The 17,548-nt window shown below is 48.3% G+C and overlaps 1 protein-coding gene across 4 annotated transcripts in view; it reads left to right on the plus strand.

Annotated features, from left to right (window-relative positions):
- The window catches only part of TSPOAP1 (TSPO associated protein 1), a 316,942-nt gene that overhangs the window by 245,139 nt on the left and 54,255 nt on the right, over nt 1-17,548 (plus strand). For all 4 annotated transcript variants that reach the window (XM_075335393.1, XM_075335394.1, XM_075335395.1 and 1 more), the window contains 4 exons: nt 826-935; nt 1,511-2,314; nt 8,259-8,410; nt 8,644-9,222. In XM_075335393.1, coding sequence (XP_075191508.1) covers nt 826-935; nt 1,511-2,314; nt 8,259-8,410; nt 8,644-9,222 — 1,645 coding nt within the window. The remainder of the gene's footprint in view (nt 1-825; nt 936-1,510; nt 2,315-8,258; nt 8,411-8,643; nt 9,223-17,548) is intronic.

Genomic DNA, 17,548 nt, shown 5'->3' on the forward strand with positions numbered 1-17,548 from the left:
ATACAGTATTTAAGTACCCAGGCCGCAGTGTAGAACGTAAAAAACGCTTTTATTATACTCCCCTAGGGGCCAGTCCAGTCTGATAGGTGTCGCTGCTCTCCGGTACTGCGCCTCCTCTCTGCGGCGATCTTCGACCTCCTCCTCCTGAGGTCCATGTGCATGACGCATCCTACGTCATCCACACTGGCTGGCATTGAGGTCCTGCGCAGGCGCACTTTGATCTGCCCAACTCAGGGCAGATCAAAATATCGCGCGAGCGGTGTTCAGCCTTTCCTCGCTCCTGTGCTTTACAGTACTTAGATCTGCCCTCAGTAGGGCAGATCATAGTGCTCCTGCGCAAATCCGCAATGCTGGCCAGTGTGGATGACGTAGGACGTGTCAACCACAGTGTGCTGGGTAGAAGGTGAAAGGCGACTGCCGCAGAGAGGAGGCGCTGGACCGGAGAGCATTGACACCCATCGGACCGGACCATGCCCCATAGATGAGTATTATAAAAGGTTTTTTTATGTTATACAGAGCGTCCTGGGCTCTTATATATATACACTATTCTAGTATGCTGTATATAAGGGCTCACTGGTGGTAGCCACAGCTTATAGTCCTCAAATCTGGGGACATGTTCCCTTAAAATATATCTGGTCATTGTGGAGTAAGCAATAAAGAGCCATGGTTTCATACTTTTGTGAATTACTAGTTTGTTTTTTTTCTCAACAGGCTCTCATATCACTTTCAGCATACATAACTTATTGCATGTGACATCTATTGGGACTTATTCTCACTGTCTTGTACAATTATAAATATAAGACATTCTGTTTAACATTTCTATAGTTACAATCCCTTTGATGGTCCCAATGAAAATCCTGAAGCAGAACTCCCCATCACAGCAGGGGAATACATTTACATCTATGGGGACATGGATGACGATGGATTTTATGAAGGTGGGTAACAAAAAAATTGCGACACTAATTGAAAATATCCTCGCTTGTCTTGTGATTTTACTATATAATTATAAAAATGATTACTTCTGCAGTCCCCTTTGTATGTCCATTCATAGGGTACATTAGGCTGATTAGGGTCCTCAGAACAGCTATGACTGCAGGACATATATTAAAATCAATTAATAATAATTGGTTAAGTTAATTCTTCATTTTCCCTGCAACAGCTCCAGTAGTTCTCGCTTTTTATTCAATTTTATGAGAATCATTTTTGGTGAGCGCAGCATATCCACCCCAAAATCCACGTGTTCTGATTTAGATTTTATTTTCACCCTCTCCATGGCCAAATTCACAAAACAAAAATATGCCAGCTAATAATTACTCACTAAGTTAGTCCTGTCTCTGAGATCTACATTCTCATATGGTGTTGTCCAATGCTAAAAATATCAATATACAAAATGTAAAACCTCATCGTGGTGTATATATTGCCCCATTTGAGTTCATGTTGAATTGAAACCTATGGGACCTGTAGATTCTATCATTTTTTTATTTTTTTTTACATTGCTTTTTCTTTACAGGAGAATTAATGGATGGAAGACGTGGACTTGTTCCCTCAAACTTTGTGGAACATGTCTCTGACGATGACCTGATCGCCTTCCATCCCGCTGAAACCAATGAGCTGTCGCAGAGTTCAGGCCAGGACACTAGTTTTTTGAGTGCAAGTAGTTTAGAGAGAAGTGAAGAAGATGATGATGGAAGCAGCCTCAGCCCATTGCCAATGCAAGGAAATAGTGAGGGAGCAAGAGATGTCTCAGCCGTGCCTTACCCTCGAAAGCTGACCCTCATTAAGCAGCTTGCTCGTAGCATAGTGGTTGGATGGGAACCTCCTCTTGTAGCAGCGGGCAGTGGAAATATACTAAGTTATAATATTTATGTAGACAACGAACTTCGACAAAATGTACGCTGTGGAGGACAAACTAAAGCCTTGATTGAGAAACTTGAGCTGAAAACTCGTACTTATCGCATTTCTGTACAGAGCATGACAGACAGTGGCTGCTCAGATCGGTTGCGCTGCACTTTGTTGGTTGGCCATGGTTACTCTATTGCACCGACACAACTCCGTGTCCGAAGCCTCTCCGCTACATCTGCAGAAATTACATGGCAGCCAAGTAACAGCAACTATTCACATGCCTTGTATCTAAATGAGGAAAGCTATGGCCTGACTAAGGCAGGGACATATTGGTACACATTTAGCAGTTTAAGGCCTAGCACCATGTATAATGTAAAAGTAGAAGCCCGACCCCAGAGAATCCCCTTGGAGTTACCTCTTGAGAGACGAGAGCCAAAGACCACCGTTATGCAACTGACAACTCCTGCTGCAGGTAACGTATTGTGTTCAATATATTTACTTTTCTTCTACTTTTTTGTGCTATGAATTCTTTACATAACTAGGATGCCATCACTTGATGCTACGTTATGGCACCCATTGCCTGCATCTTCCCTCCTTCCACTTCTGACCCACCCACGGGTTGAGCTTTACAGGATATTTCAATTTTTACTATGTACTGCAATGCTGTAGTAATGCAGTAAATAGTACGAGTTGTTAAAAGGTTGGAAGTTAAAGTAAAAATAAATCAAAAAATGTGTTTGTCGTTTCGTTGGGGGAATCAGGAACCATAGGTCTGCTGCCACATGGAGGCTGACACTGATAATGCACCTTCACAAAAAGTTATCACATCCCCAGTAGAATATACAGTGGTACCTCGCTTAACAAGTAACCCACTTAACGAGAATTTTGCTTAACAAGCAAAGCTTTCTGTAAATTTGTAACCCGCTTTACGAGAAAGCTTTGCTGTACGAGCGAAATCCTCACCTCACACACTTTCGGTTTCGTCCATCCACCGTGCTCTGACCCGCACTTGCAGTCCACACAAACACACACGTGCGCACAAACACACACACGCACGCACGCACACACATACAGTATTATGCTCACCTTACCTTCTGTTCCACCGCTGGCCTCATGGTTCTTGTAGTTCCCGGGTACATCGCGACGTGCTCGCGGCGAACTACAAGTACCATGAGGCCGGCGGTGGAACGGAAGGTAAGGTGAGCATATAATATGTGTACCTTCCATTTCATCGCCGGCCTCCTGGGTCCTGTAGTGCGCCGCTCTGCTCCACTCTACTCCAGGCATCTGCATCCATAGCGACGAAGCAGGAACTTCCTGGTTCCGGTCACCGCTACTCAAAGGCAGCGCGCTGGCCAATCAGAGGCAAGCGGCTCTGCCTTTGACGTCAGCGCTCTGACAGGAAGTTCCTCCCTCGTCGTTATGGTAACCCTATACACGGCCTGTATCGGAGAACAGCAAGTCCCAGCAGACCGGCGATGGAACGTAAGGTGAGCATATAATATGTGCGTTTGCGTGCGTGCTTGTGTGTTTGTGTGTGTTTGTACGTGTGTGGAATGACAGAATAGGGGACCAGGATGGGACATTTAACAAGTTTTGGAACGGATCGTCAGCATTGCAATGATTTCCTATGGGAAATCTTGCTCTGCTGAACGAGTAACTTGGTTAACAAGCATAGTCCCAGAACGGATTGTTCTCGTTAAGCAAGGTTCCACTGTACCTAGCCTACTTACACAAAGCTCCGCAGTTTAGCTTAGTGTCCGTACAGAGGCAGACATATGTTTAAAGGAAATCATTTAGCAGGTTTTTGCCATCTAATCTGAAGACCGCATGCTGCAGGGGTTAAAACATAGAACTCAGGGATGTCTTTCATATCAAGGTCCAATCTGCTGTTTATGTGCTATGTTTGTTTAAGCAGCAGGACTTGTGATTGCTCGGATTACATTGTCATGCACATCGCAGTCCGACACCCCCCACCTCTGACACCTCACTGTCAATGCACAATTTCTATTGAGAGCCTGGTGTGGGCGAGACAGCTCTCAGCTCTGCTACATGGTTAAATCTAAAAATTCAGATTGTGTCAGAACGGCTGCACCCAGTAATCTGTGATACATCCTTGGATTGAGGATTTATTTGCCTATATCATGCTGCTCTCTGATGAGGTTGCAAAAACCTTTAAAGGGACAATGTCACCAGGTTTTAACACCTAATCTGAGAGCAGTATAACATAGGGGCAGAGATCCTGATTGCAGTGATGTGTCACTTACTGGGCTGCTAGTCTAGTTTTGATAAAAATCACTGTTTAATCAGCAGTATATTATCATTACAGGACTACATGGCATGGTGCCAGGTAGTCCAGCATATTATGAGCTCTGTATAACTGCTAGATCTGCAACAGAGAAAATATTGATTTTATCAAAATGATCGCAAACAGCTGAATAAGTGACACTTCACTGGAATCAGGGTCTCTGTCTCTACATCACATTATGCTGATCTCAGATGGGGGAGCAAAAACCTGGTGACAGATTACCTTTAGGTCTCAAACCTGTCTTTGCCTTGGATAGATTAGGTTGTAAGATTATTAATAATAATAATAATAATAATATTATTTACTAGAAGGTGGCCCGATTCTACGCATCGGGTATTCTAGAATTTACGTATTGTGTAGTTCATGTATGATTTTTGTTATAGATATGGATATAGATATAGATATATATATATATATATATATATATATATATATATATATATATATATATATATATATATATATAGATGTTGTTGTGTGTAGTTACCAAAGTGTTTGTGTAGGGCGCTGTACATGTTCTGGGTGTTGTCTGGGTGTGGTGGGGGGGGTGAGAGCGGTGTTGTATGTGTGTTGCGTTGTTTGTGGAGCGCTGTGTGTCTGTCGCGTTGTGTGTGTGTGTGTGTGTGTTGCGCGGTTTGTGTGGGTGTGGTGTGTTTTGGGGGAGGTATGTTTTGTGCAATGTGTGTGTTGTGCGGTATGTGCGTATATTTATGTATGCCGCGGTGTTTGTGTGTTGGGTGTTGTGTGTGTGCAGCGTTGTCTGTGTGTGTGGGTGTCTGTGTATGGCGCTGTTTGTGGTTCCTTGTGTGTGTGTGGGTGTGTGTGTGTGTGTGTGTGTGTGTGTGTGTTGGGGGGAGGTGTGCACCCCCCATCGTGCCCCATCCCCTATGCTGCGCACCCCCCATCATGCCCCATCCCCTATGCTGCGCATTCCCCATCGTGCTCCATCCCCCATGCTGCGCACCCCCCATCGTGCTCCATCCCCCATGCTGCGCACTCCCCATCGTGCTACATCCCCCATGCTGCGCACTCCCCATCGTGCTCCATCCTCCATGCTGCGCACTCCCCATCATGCTCCATCCCCCATGCTGCGCACCCCCCATCGTGCTACATCCCCCATGCTGCGCACCCCCCATCGTGCTACATCCCCCATGCTGCGCACCCCCCCATCGTGCTACATCCCCCATGCTGCGCACCCCCCATCGTGCTACATCCCCCATGCTGCACACTCCCTATCGTGCTACATCCCCCATGCTGCGCACCCCCCATCGTGCTACATCCCCCATCGTGCTACATCCCCCATGCTGCGCACTCCCCATCGTGCTACATCCCCCATGCTGCGCACCCCCCATCGTGCTACATCCCCCATGCTGCGCACCCCCCATCGTGCTACATCCCCCATGCTGCGCACCCCCCATCGTGCTACATCCCCCATGCTGCACACTCCCTATCGTGCTACATCCCCCATGCTGCGCACCCCCCATCGTGCTACATCCCCCATCGTGCTACATCCCCCATGCTGCGCACTCCCCATCGTGCTACATCCCCCATGCTGCGCACCCGCCATCGTGCTCCATCCGCCATGCTGCGCACTCCCCATCGTGCTCCATCCGCCATGCTGCGCACTCCCCATCGTGCTACATCCCCCATGCTGCGCACTCCCCATCGTGCTACATCCCCCATGCTGCGCACTCCCCATCGTGCTACATCCCCCATGCTGCGCACTCTCCATCGTGCTCCATCCCCCATGCTATAATAGTTCTCCTATTATACTCAGAGAGGAGTATAATAGGAGGACTGTAATAGGAGGAGTAGTCCTGGGGGGAGAGGAGTATAATGCCGGCTCCCTGCACATGTGTACCGGGAGCCGGTGTACACTGGTAACTATGATACACATCGGGTAACTAAGGGACCTTAGTTACCCGATGTGTATAATGGTTACCAGCGTTCACGGTCTCCGTCAAGATCCCAGCATCGCAAGGTTATGTCTGGTGCTGCTGGGATCGTGACTGAGCCGGTGTACACTGGTAACTATGATACACATCGGGTAACCAAGGGACCTTAGTTACCCGATGTGTATAATGGTTACCAGCGTTCACGGTCTCCGTCAAGATCCCAGCATCGCAAGGTTATGTCTGGCGCTGCTGGGATCGTGACGGAGCCGGTGTACACTGGTAACTATGATACACATCGGGTAACCAAGGGACCTTAGTTACCCGATGTGTATAATGGTTACCAGCGTTCACGGGCTCCGTCAAGATCCCAGCATCGCAAGGTTATGTCTGGCGCTGCTGGGATCGTGACGGAGCTGGTGTAGAAGCAAGCGATATCCCAGGATGTTGTGAGTGTGTGGATGTGATGTGTGAGGTGTGTGTGTGAGAGTGAGTGTGATCTGATGTGTGTGTGTGTACTCACCTGGGAGTCGGAGCTCCGTGTCAGTTGGGCCAGAGCGAGCGTGCATTGCGTGAGGGGGGCGGGGCCTGCAGAGAGCCGGGGCGAGAGGCCAATCCGTGTGGGGGGGAGGGGCCATGGCGAGCCCAGCGGCCAATCAGCTTTGTCTCACCGTAAGGACACACTTTTGGAGCATGACAGACAGACAGACAGAATAAGGCAATTATATATATAGATTTATAGAGCACCATTGATTCCATGGTGCTGTACATGAGAGGGGGGTTACATACAGAATATATATATAAGTTACAATAGACAGACTAGTACAGAGCTAAGTGGGCCCTGCCCTTGCAGGCTTACATTCTATAGGATTTTGGGGAGGAGACAGTAGGTGGGTGTAGGTTGGGCGGTGGCTCCACACGGTGGAGGGGCGGCAGCTGTGGTGGTGGTGAAGCAGTGAGGTCATTGAAGGTTATAGGCGTCTCTGATCAGATGAGTTTTGAAGTTCTGTTTGAAGCTTGCAAGTGTAGTAGATAGTCTGACATGTTGAGGTAGCGAGTTCCAGGAGACTGGGGATGCTCGGGAGAAGTCTTTGAGTCGGTTGCGTGAGGAGCGAATGAGAGAGGAGGAGAGAAGGAGATCTTGGGAGGATCATAGATTGCGTTTTGGAGTGTAGTGGGAGATTAGTTCAGAGATATACGGAGGAGATAGATTATGGATGGCTTTGTAGGTCGCTTATATACATTATACACACGCACACTAGTAAACACTGTGAGTCAAGCCTCCACAACATGTTGCACCTACACCTATACAGGCGTCATCAGGGGAAAGAGGCTCAAAAATATTTTTGAGCCTCATTCCCCTGATGACGCTTGTATAGGTGAAACATGTTGGGGAGGCTTGACTCTCAGTCTTTTAAACAGCTAGTATAGGGACTACAGTCACTGATCTCTATGGTAAATGATATTGACACACGGCTGGTGTCTTATACATAAGAATTGAAAAGATAGGGAATGAATTTGAGCTACTAGCAATAGTAGTCCTATACTATGTGTTTTTAATCTAATTTAGTGCATCACTATTTAATATATGAATTATAAGTGAAGTTTAATTTACTAGTCTTTAGTATAGGAGTTTAGTTGCCTTTGGCAAAATGTAAATAAGTGGTTAATCGGGCACTTTTTACAACTATTCCAAGTTTTGACCCCTTTTCCAGACACGTCTCTGAATTGTCCAGTGAGGCTCAAAAATGTCTAAAATGTAATAAATGATAAATATAATAACTCTGGTGTGTTTGGTAGGTTTTTGTTGCTGGAAGAATTCTGATGTATTTAGTACAGTAAATCTTTTCCATTGACCATATACATATAGACATTTTGACTTTTGGCTTGGACCATGAAGAAGGCAGCTTATACCGCCGAAACGCATTGTCCGTAACGCACTATTTCCTGCAACTTATTATTTACAGCTCTGCTATATATATTTTTTAATTTTTCTATCAATAAATCCATTGTTTTATGCCAACCGGACCCCTTGATAGTTGCTGGCTCACTCTTCCTTTTCTACATATAGACATTTTTATATATTTCTAGACTGTCGTCCATCATTTTGATACTTTTTTTTTTTTTTAACTAAAAACAAGTATATGCATAATCATTCTGTGTGTTTAAATGGCAGTATTTTTTTAACTTTTTTTCTCACCTCTAATTTCTTACAGGTCCTCCAGATGCTCCTCTTGATGTTCAGGTTGAGCTAGGTCCAAAGCCGGGTGTTCTGCTGATCACATGGTTACCAGTGACCATAGACGCAGCGGGGACCTCTAATGGGGTCAGAGTGACTGGCTATGCAGTGTACGCTGATGGACAAAAGGTAACGTCTCTCTGTAACAGGCATGGAAGTACTGCAGTTTAAAACAAATTAAGAGAGATGATCACTACCAAACGTGATTTTTAAAGTCTTATCACAGCATTATCATACATTCTAAAATATTAAAATATTGACCATAGGAGGTTTATTAGTGTTTATATGATTAAAATATGGTTATTAGTTGTTATGGATACATTCCTGTCGTTTGCACTTTACTAGTCTCTTTTATGTTTCAGGTACTTGAAGTCACGTCTCCTACGGCTGGGAGTGTATTAGTGGGGGCGTCTCACTTACAACTCCTGCAGGTGTGTCGGGAAATATCTGTCAGAACCATGTCCCCCAGTGGAGAATCCATTGACTCTGTGCCAGCTCACATACCCTCTGCCTTTTTAAAAGTCCCTGACAGTCCTTCGTTGTCTCATATGTTTTCTAACACTAGCCTTATATGTGAGCAAGAGTCAGGGCAAAACCTGTCTTCTCAGTCTGAGAAGTTTCCTTCTTTGCCTCTTACATCATCGTCTCCTTGTTCACTCCATAATCCACCAGCCTCTACTCCCCAAGCCAATTTCTCCATCAATACAAACTGTATTAGGGATGACTCTGTAGACTCTCTGCCAGTTCAGGTCCCAGCACTCAGTGCTTGCCCAGGTTACTGCCAAGGATCTTCTTCCAGTTCAGAGCCTGCTGTGGTACCAGCTGAGGTACAAGTAACTTGTCAAGGTACCCAGGACAAAGTCCCTGCCAATGGTCCTGAACCTGCTAGACCTGAACACACGCTACAGCCTGGAACAGCAGCACCACAAGAACACAGTCAGGTATGTATTTACACTACAATGTGAAAGCCTATTCATGTCTGGCAAAGAGATTACGCAAATTTCATTTTTTATTCCTATATAAGATCTTAATTTCTGTGATGATTAATCTGTTACTGTTTTTAGTAATTGGAGCTTTATTTTTTTCTCACTGAAAGACTTAAATCCATTGAATAAACATACAGTGCCTATTCAAATATTCAAACCCTGTAAACTTTTCCAACTTTTTTTACATCACACCCACAAGCTTAACCCCTTCACCCCTTGGGAGATTTACCGTTTTTTGCTCCCCTTCGTCCAAGAGCTGTAACTTTTTTTTATTTTTATGTCAATCTTGCCATATAAGCCCTTGTTTTTTGCGGGACGAGTTGGACCTTTAAATTAAACCATAAGTTTTACCATATATGGTCTACTGGAAAAGAGCAAAAAAATGTAAAGTGCAGAAAAACTAAAAAAAAAAAGTGCGATCTCACAATAGTTTTTGGGATATTTTATTCACCATGTTCACTATATGATAAAACTGATGTATTGCTGTGATACCACAGGTCGGTACGAGTTTGTAGACACCAAACATGTATAGGTTTACTTTTATCTAAGGGGTTAAAAAAAAAAATTCACAAGTTTGTCCAAAAAAAGTGGCACACTTTTTGGGCCATTTTCCAAAACCCGTAGCGTTCTCATTTTTCGGGATCTATGGCTCAGTGACCGCTTATTTTTTGCATCTCGAGCTGACGTTTTTGATGGTACCATTTTTCTGTAGATGCTACATTTTGATCACCTGTTATTGCATTTTGCGCAAAATTTGTGGCAACCAAAAAAAGTAATTTTGCCGTTTGGATTTTTTTTGCCGCTACGCTGTTTAACGATCAGATTAATTGATTATATATTTTAATAGATAGGGCATTTCTGATACACACGGTGATACCAAATGTGTATATTTTATTTTTTTAACCATTAATTTTCAATGGGTCGAATGGGGGGTGATTTGAACTTTTAAGGTTTATTGTTCGTTTTTTGTTTTTTTTTTAAAACTTTATTTTATTTACCAGCCCCCTCAGGGGACTATAACAATCAGCAGTCTGATCGCTCTTCCATTTCTCCAGATCACAGTTACAGAGCTGAGATCTGGAGAAAAGCTACTTGAGGGTACTTTTGTACTTGTCATTTCTTTGTGAGAGTGCAATACGATAAAACATTGGATTGCACTCACACCATTGTTAATTAATGAGGCCGTGTCCTTTTGCTTATTTTTCTTCGTCACAAATCCTGCTCTCGTTGCAATCGCAGCATGCTGCGTTTTGCAGCGAATCTCGGCTCACACACCCCCATACAATCCTATAGGAGCGTGTGAAACATCGCACTGCACTCGCATATTATGCGACTGCAGTGCGATATATGCAGAGACAGACAGCGGAGGAGATGGGAGAAAGTGCTCCCTCACCCTTCTTTGAGGCTGTGATATGATCGCAAGATCACAGCACAGTCGCATGACCCTCGGCTGACGCTCGCAGCAGATGGTCATTAGCATATCGCTTCCGATTCTCTCGCATGGGAAACTGTATGCAAGTGGAACAGAACCTCAGGCTCATGCACACGTTGCGTAATTTCATGCATTTACGCTGCGTATAGCACTGCAGCGTAAATGCATGCGTCCTGCATCTCCAGCACAATCTATGTAGATTATGCGTAATCCGTGCGCCCGATGGTCTTTTGAATGCAACGATGTGGATGCTAAAATTTTGACCCAAATCTGTGTGTTCAAAAATGTAGCATGTCAATAATTTGTGCGCTTTGGATGCAGCTCCCACTCTGTCTATGGGAGAGGCAGCAGCCAGAGCACATGAAATCGTCATCCAATTTGCTGAAACACTGTATCCATTACGCAGTGTTTCTGCAGCGATTTGAAGCGCACATGTGCTGTCAAATCGCTGCAGAAATTTCAGCATGTACGTACGAACAAGCCCTAAAGGCTACTTTGCACACTGCGATATCGCTAGTGTGGGTACCCGCCCCCATCTGTTGCGCGACACGGGCAAATCACTGCCCGTGCCGCACAACATCTCCCAGAGCCGTCACACATACTTACCTGTCCGGCGACGTCGCTGTGACCGGCGAACCGCCTCCTTTCTAAGGGGGCGGTCCGTGCGGCGTCACAGCGACGTCACTGAAGCGTCACTGAACCGCCGCCCAATAGCGGCGGAGATGAGCGGGACGTAACATCCCGCCCACCTCCTTCCTTCTGCATAGCAGCCGGGAGGCAGGTAAGGGGAGCTTCCTCGTTCCTGCGGCGTCACACGCAGCGATGTGTGCTGCCGCAGGAACGAGGAACAACTTCGTTACTGCTGCAGTAACTATTTTTAAGAATGGACCCCCATGTCGCCGATTAGCGATTTTGCACGTTTTTGCAATGATGCAAAATCGCTTATCGGTGTCACACGCAACGGCATCGCTAATGCGGCCGGATGTGCGTCACAAATTCCGTGACCCCAACGACTCCGCAATAGCGATGTCGCAGCGTGTAAAGCCCCCTTTACTCTCACATACGGCAGTCTGCCAGCAGTGAGAGAAAGTGACTCATGATAGCTACAGAAGTCATCACATGACCCTGTGCTACCATGGCAACTACCAGAAGTCACGTGATCACGTCACGTGACTTCCGATGGGGCTGGGTAAGTTATGCATACAGTGGCGCGCTGTTACATCTCGCTGTCAGATTTTGACAGCCAGATGTAAGGGGTTAATAAGCGTGGGTGGAACGCGATTCCACTCGCGCCTGGCAGACACGAAGCTGACATGTCCGCGTATCGCCACGGACTGCTCACGGTAGTACGCCATGTGTCGTGAAGAGATTAAAGGGGTATTCCCAACTCCAAGAGCCTATCCCAATATGTAATATGTGCAATAACATTATTAACAATTACCTCCAATTAGAAATTTAGTTCTTCTGATATAGCCATGTCTCTTACCTCATGAGCAGTGCATTGCAGTTTAGGAATCCATAAAGATGTCCACGCATAGTGACAGTAAGTTAGTTGCTCGTGGCTATATTAGGAGAACTATACCACATTTCTAATTGGAGGTATTTGCTAATATTATTAGTATTGTTACACCTACTACATATTGAGATGTTGGAGATGGGAATACCCCTTTAAGTGTATTGTATTTTATTAGGATTTTATGTGATACTGTGGTCACATTCTCCAACCTGAGATGTGGATTTCTAGAGCTCCTTCTTAGTGATCATGGGCCTCTTGGCTGCTTCTCTAATTAGTGCTCTCCTTGCTTGGGATGTCCGTTTAGGTAGATGGCCATGTCTGGGTAGGTTTGCAGTTGTGCCATACGCATTACATTTTTCAATGATGGATTGAACAGTTGCTCCATGAGATGTTCAGCGCTTGGGCTATTTTCTTTATCGTTCCTATGGGAGACCCAGACATTGGGTGTATAGCTTCTGCCTCCGGAGGACACACAAAGTACTACACTCAAAAGTGTAGCTCCTCCCTCTGGGCTGCTTATACACCCCCTGGAGAACCAGATCTAACCAGTTTATCGCTTTGTGTTTAGGAGGTCATACATCCACACATGCATTCTCATCTGATTTTTCATTTTTGGAAAGAGTTTGAAGAAAAGCGGGTCCAAGCCTGGACCCCCGGCATGTCCCTTCTCACCACACTGTGTCGGCGGTGCTGTTAAGGTTGATTCCCAGGCTGGAGCCTTACATGCCGTGCTCCTTCACCATCCCTCCGGGGCTCTGGCTTGAAGTGGGAGCCAGCACGGTTCTCCATGCTTGGCATGAGACCGGTCTCCATCCGCAGCCCTTCAGGACCCTGCTGGACCGGAGCACTCATCCCTCAGGGACTTGGAACCCTGCGTCTCAGCAAGCTAAGTACCTGAGACTGTTATATATGGGGGTCCCTTGTACTTTATTGGTGTGGGAGAGTGTGCTGAGTGATTTTACTGACATTTCCGACGGGTTCTCTGGCTGTCGCCTGAGAACCGCGCCGATGGTGCCTGCGCGTCGGCCGCACCGCTCAAATTTAGGCCCCGGCTTCGCCGGAGGCCTACTTTCGGTTTCACTGCCCTCGCATGTCATTCATGCAGAGGGACAGCGTGGCTCCGCCCAGCGGCCGTTCTACAAAGGGGAGAGACACTCCTCACTGAGTACATGTCTCCTCCCCTGTGAATCTCTTTGGCCCTCCAGATCCCGCTCTGAGTGAGTCCCGCCCCCTCTCTTCACTCCGGTGGCCATTTTCTCAGCGTTTTTCCCTGCGATCACCACTGGTCTGCAGCATCCCTGCTGAGGTGCTTGGGAGTCCAGGCTTCGGGATCTGGAGGGCACACAAACCGCTCCAGCGGTCTGGTAAGCCACAACCTCTGGTTGTGGACCTTCTGTATATACTCTCTGGGGGTCATTCTGGCAGAGCCCTCACTCCAGCAGCATGTCACACTCGAGGAGCAAGGCTCCAAAGCTGTTTTCAGTATGCACTGCATGTAGGCTCCTACTGCCGGAACCGAGCACCTATCCACATTGTGATGCCTGCTCTAACCTGACGTTGCCTCAGCCTGAAATCGCACCCCCAGGGGTCTCTCAGGCTGCTCCGGCTCCTGTGGCTGAACCCCCGGCTTGGGTAGAATCCTTAACCAGGTCTATCTCCCAGTCTTTTGCTGACTCCATGGGACATCTGTCCAGGACTTTGCTGAGCATGCATCAGCCCCCTTCACAGGGTGCCTCTGCTTCTAGGTCTCTCTCAGGACCGGAGCTCACAGAGGATTCATCATCTGGTCCCAGGCCCCGTCCTTCTAAAAAGAGACGCAGGGCTCCCTCTCCTTCGTCCCGCGGCTCGGTTTCAGAAGCTGACTCGCAGGATGAGGAGGATGCCTTTACTGGGGGCTCGGAGACTGCCTCCATGTGCCCCATTGGTCTGTCCGAAAGTGACTCAGATGTTAGTGATTTGATTGCGTCCATTAATTCTGTACTGGATCTCTCTGGCAGAAAAGCACCAGTTTACCTCGCCTAAGAGGACAAAGAGTGTGTTCTTTAACCACTCCAGTTTTCAGGCCGCTGTGACCAAGCCCAGGGCCTGCCCTGACAAATGCTTCCCTAAGCGTGGTTCTGATGACCGTTTTCCCTTTCCACCTGAGGTGGTCAAGGAGTGGGCTCATTCGCCAAAGGTAGACCCCCTGGTGTCTAGACTCTCAGCCCGGACCGTTGTATCAGTGGCTGATGGCACCTCGCTTAAGGATTCCACTGACCGCCAGGTTGACCTTCTGGCCAAATGCATATATGAGGCGGCAGGGGCCTCGTTCGCCCTGACTTTTGCAGCAGTGTGGGCTCTCAAAGCCATCTCTGCTTCCCTAGAGAAGATGCATTCCCTCACTAAGGAATCTATGCCTGAGATGGTTGCCTTAACTTCCCAAGCTTCGGCTTTTTCATCCTATGCCATGTCCGCTATGCTGGAGGCTTCTCACCGCACTGCGGTGGCTTCGGCTAATTCCTTCGCTATCCGCAGGATCTTGTGGCTTCGAGAGTGGAAGGCAGATGCTTCTTCTAAGAAGTACCTTGCGGGGCTCCCTTTTGCTGGGTCCCGGCTGTTCGGAGAACAGCTGGATGAAATTATTAAGGAAGCTACTGGCGGGAAGAGTACTTCCATGCCACAAACCAAAACCAAGAAACCTGTCCAGGGTAGAAATCAGTCGAGGTTTCGTTCCTTTCGTTCCTCCAACTGGTCGTCCTCTAAGCCCTCGGCCTCGTCCACTAACACTGCCAAGGACCAAAAATCCAGCTGGCGCACAAAAGCGCGTCCACAGAAGACCGCAGGTGCTGCTGCCACTAAGGCAGCCTCCTCTTGACTGTCTGTCCGCGCCAGCAACGTCCTTAGTCGGTGGCAGGCTCTCCCACTTTGGCGACGTGTGGTTTCAACACGTCTCCGATCAGTGGGTGCGGGATATCATCTCCCACGGCTACAGGATAGAATTCTCTTCCAGCCCGCCAAACAGATTTTTTTCTGTCAACTCCCCCCTGCTTCAAGGCCGCCGCCTTCTCTCAGGCCGTGGCATCCTTGCAGGCCAACGGAGTAATTGTACCGGTTCCCGCATGGGAACGGTTCAGAGGTTTCTACTCAAATCTCTTCCTAGTCCCCAAAAAGGACGGTTCCTTCCGGCCCATCCTGGATCTCAAGCTTCTCAACAAGCATGTTCAGGTGCGGCATTTTCGCATGGAGTCTCTGCGGTCAGTCATTGCATCAATGACCCAAGGGGATTTCCTGGCATCCATCGACATCAGAGATGCCTATCTGCATGTGCCAATTGCAGTTTCACACCAGCGTTGGCTACGTTTTGCAATCGGAGAGGAACATTTCCAATTCGTGGCTCTCCCCTTCGGGTTAGCCACGGCCCCTCGAGTATTCACCAAGGTCATGGCAGCAGTGGTTGCGGTTCTGCACCTACAGGGGTTGGTAGTGATTCCTTACCTGGACGACCTTCTAATCAAGGCTTCATCCAGCGCAGACTGTCAGCGGAGTGTCTCGCTCACTCTTGCCACTCTAGCCCAATTAGGGTGGATTGTCAATCTTCCCAAATCCTCTCTGACTCCGACCCAGAGTCTCACGTACCTAGGGATGCAGTTCGAGACTCTGCCGGCACTTGTGAAGTTGCCCTTAGTCAAACAGCAGTCCCTCCAACTGGCGGTCCGCGCTCTGCTGAGGCCCCGCCGTTATTCCATCAGGCACCTGATGCAGGTGCTGGGTCAGATGGTGGCGTCAATAGAGGCTGTTCCCTTTGCCCAGTTCCATCTGCGGTCACTGCAGCTGGACATTCTCCGCTGTTGGGACAAGCGGCCTTCCTCCTTGCACAGGTTAGTGGCTCTGTCGCCACAGACCAGGAGCTCTCTTCAGTGGTGGCTTCGGCCCCTCTCTCTGTCTCAGGGGCGCTCCTTCCTGACCCTGTCCTGGGTGATTCTCACCACGGATGCCAGTCTGTCCGGCTGGGGAGCGGTATGTCTCCACCACCGAGCGCAGGGCACTTGGACTCCGTCCGAGTCAGCCCTCTCGATCAATGTGCTGGAAACCAGAGCTGTGCTTCTAGCTCTCCTAGCCTTTCACCACCTGTTGTCGGGCAAGCACATCCGAGTCCAGTCAGACAACGCGACAGCAGTTGCCTACATCAATCACCAAGGCGGGACACGCAGCCGCCTGGCAATGTTGGAGGTACAACGCATCCTTCAATGGACGGAGGACTCCAAGTCCACCATATCCGCAGTCCACATCCCAGGCGTGGAAAACTGGGAAGCAGATTATCTCAGCCGTCAAACCGTGGACAGCGGCGAGTGGTCCCTGCATCCGGCAGTGTTTCAGTCAATCTGCCGCAAATGGGGCACTCCGGATGTGGACCTAATGGCATCCCGTCACAACAACAAGGTTCCGGTTTACGTGGCTCGCTCCCACGATCCTCAGGCCTTCGCCGCGGACGCTCTGGTTCAAGACTGGTCCCAGTTTCGTCTGTCCTACGTGTTTCGCCCTCTAGCTCTCTTGCCCAGAGTTCTGCGCAAGATCAGAATGGAGGGCCGTCGAGTCATCCTCATTGCACCGGACTGGCCCAGGCGAGCTTGGTACCCAGACCTGCTCCATCTGTCCGTAGAGGTGCCGTGGCATCTCCCGGACCGTCCAGACCTTCTCTCACAAGGTCCGTTTTTCCGCCAGAATTCTGCGGCTCTCAGATTGACGGCGTGGCTCTTGAGTCCTGGATCTTGACGGCTTCTGGTATCCCTCCTGAAGTCATCTCCACTATGACTCGGGCCCGTAAGTCTATCTCCGCCAAGATCTATCACAGGACTTGGAAGATTTTCCTGTCCTGGTGTCGCTCTTCCGGCCATTCTCCTTGGCCTTTTTCCTTGCCGACCCTTCTGTCTTTTCTACAGTCCGGTCTGCAGCTGGGATTGTCCCTCAACTCTCTCAAGGGACAAGTCTCGGCTCCGTCAGTGCTGTTCCAGCGGCGTATCGCCCGGCTGGCTCAGGTCCGCACCTTCATGCAAGGTGCGTCTCACATCATTCCGCCTTACCGGCGGCCCTTGGATCCCTGGGACCTCAATTTGGTTCTCACGGCTTTGCAGAAACCCCCCTATGAACCTCTCAGGGAGGTTTCTTTGTTTCGTCTTTCACAGAAAGTGGTCTTTCTAGTAGCCATAACATCCCTCAGGAGAGTCTCTGATTTAGCTGCGCTCTCTTCGGAGTCACCTTTTTTGGTTATTCATCAAGACAAGGTGGTTCTCCGTCCGACTCCGGACTTTCTCCCTAAGGTGGTTTCTCCTTTCCACCTTAACCAGGACATTACC

The sequence above is a fragment of the Anomaloglossus baeobatrachus genome, chromosome 2 (genome assembly GCF_048569485.1).
Source record: "Anomaloglossus baeobatrachus isolate aAnoBae1 chromosome 2, aAnoBae1.hap1, whole genome shotgun sequence".
Classification (NCBI taxonomy): Eukaryota; Metazoa; Chordata; class Amphibia; order Anura; family Aromobatidae; genus Anomaloglossus; species Anomaloglossus baeobatrachus.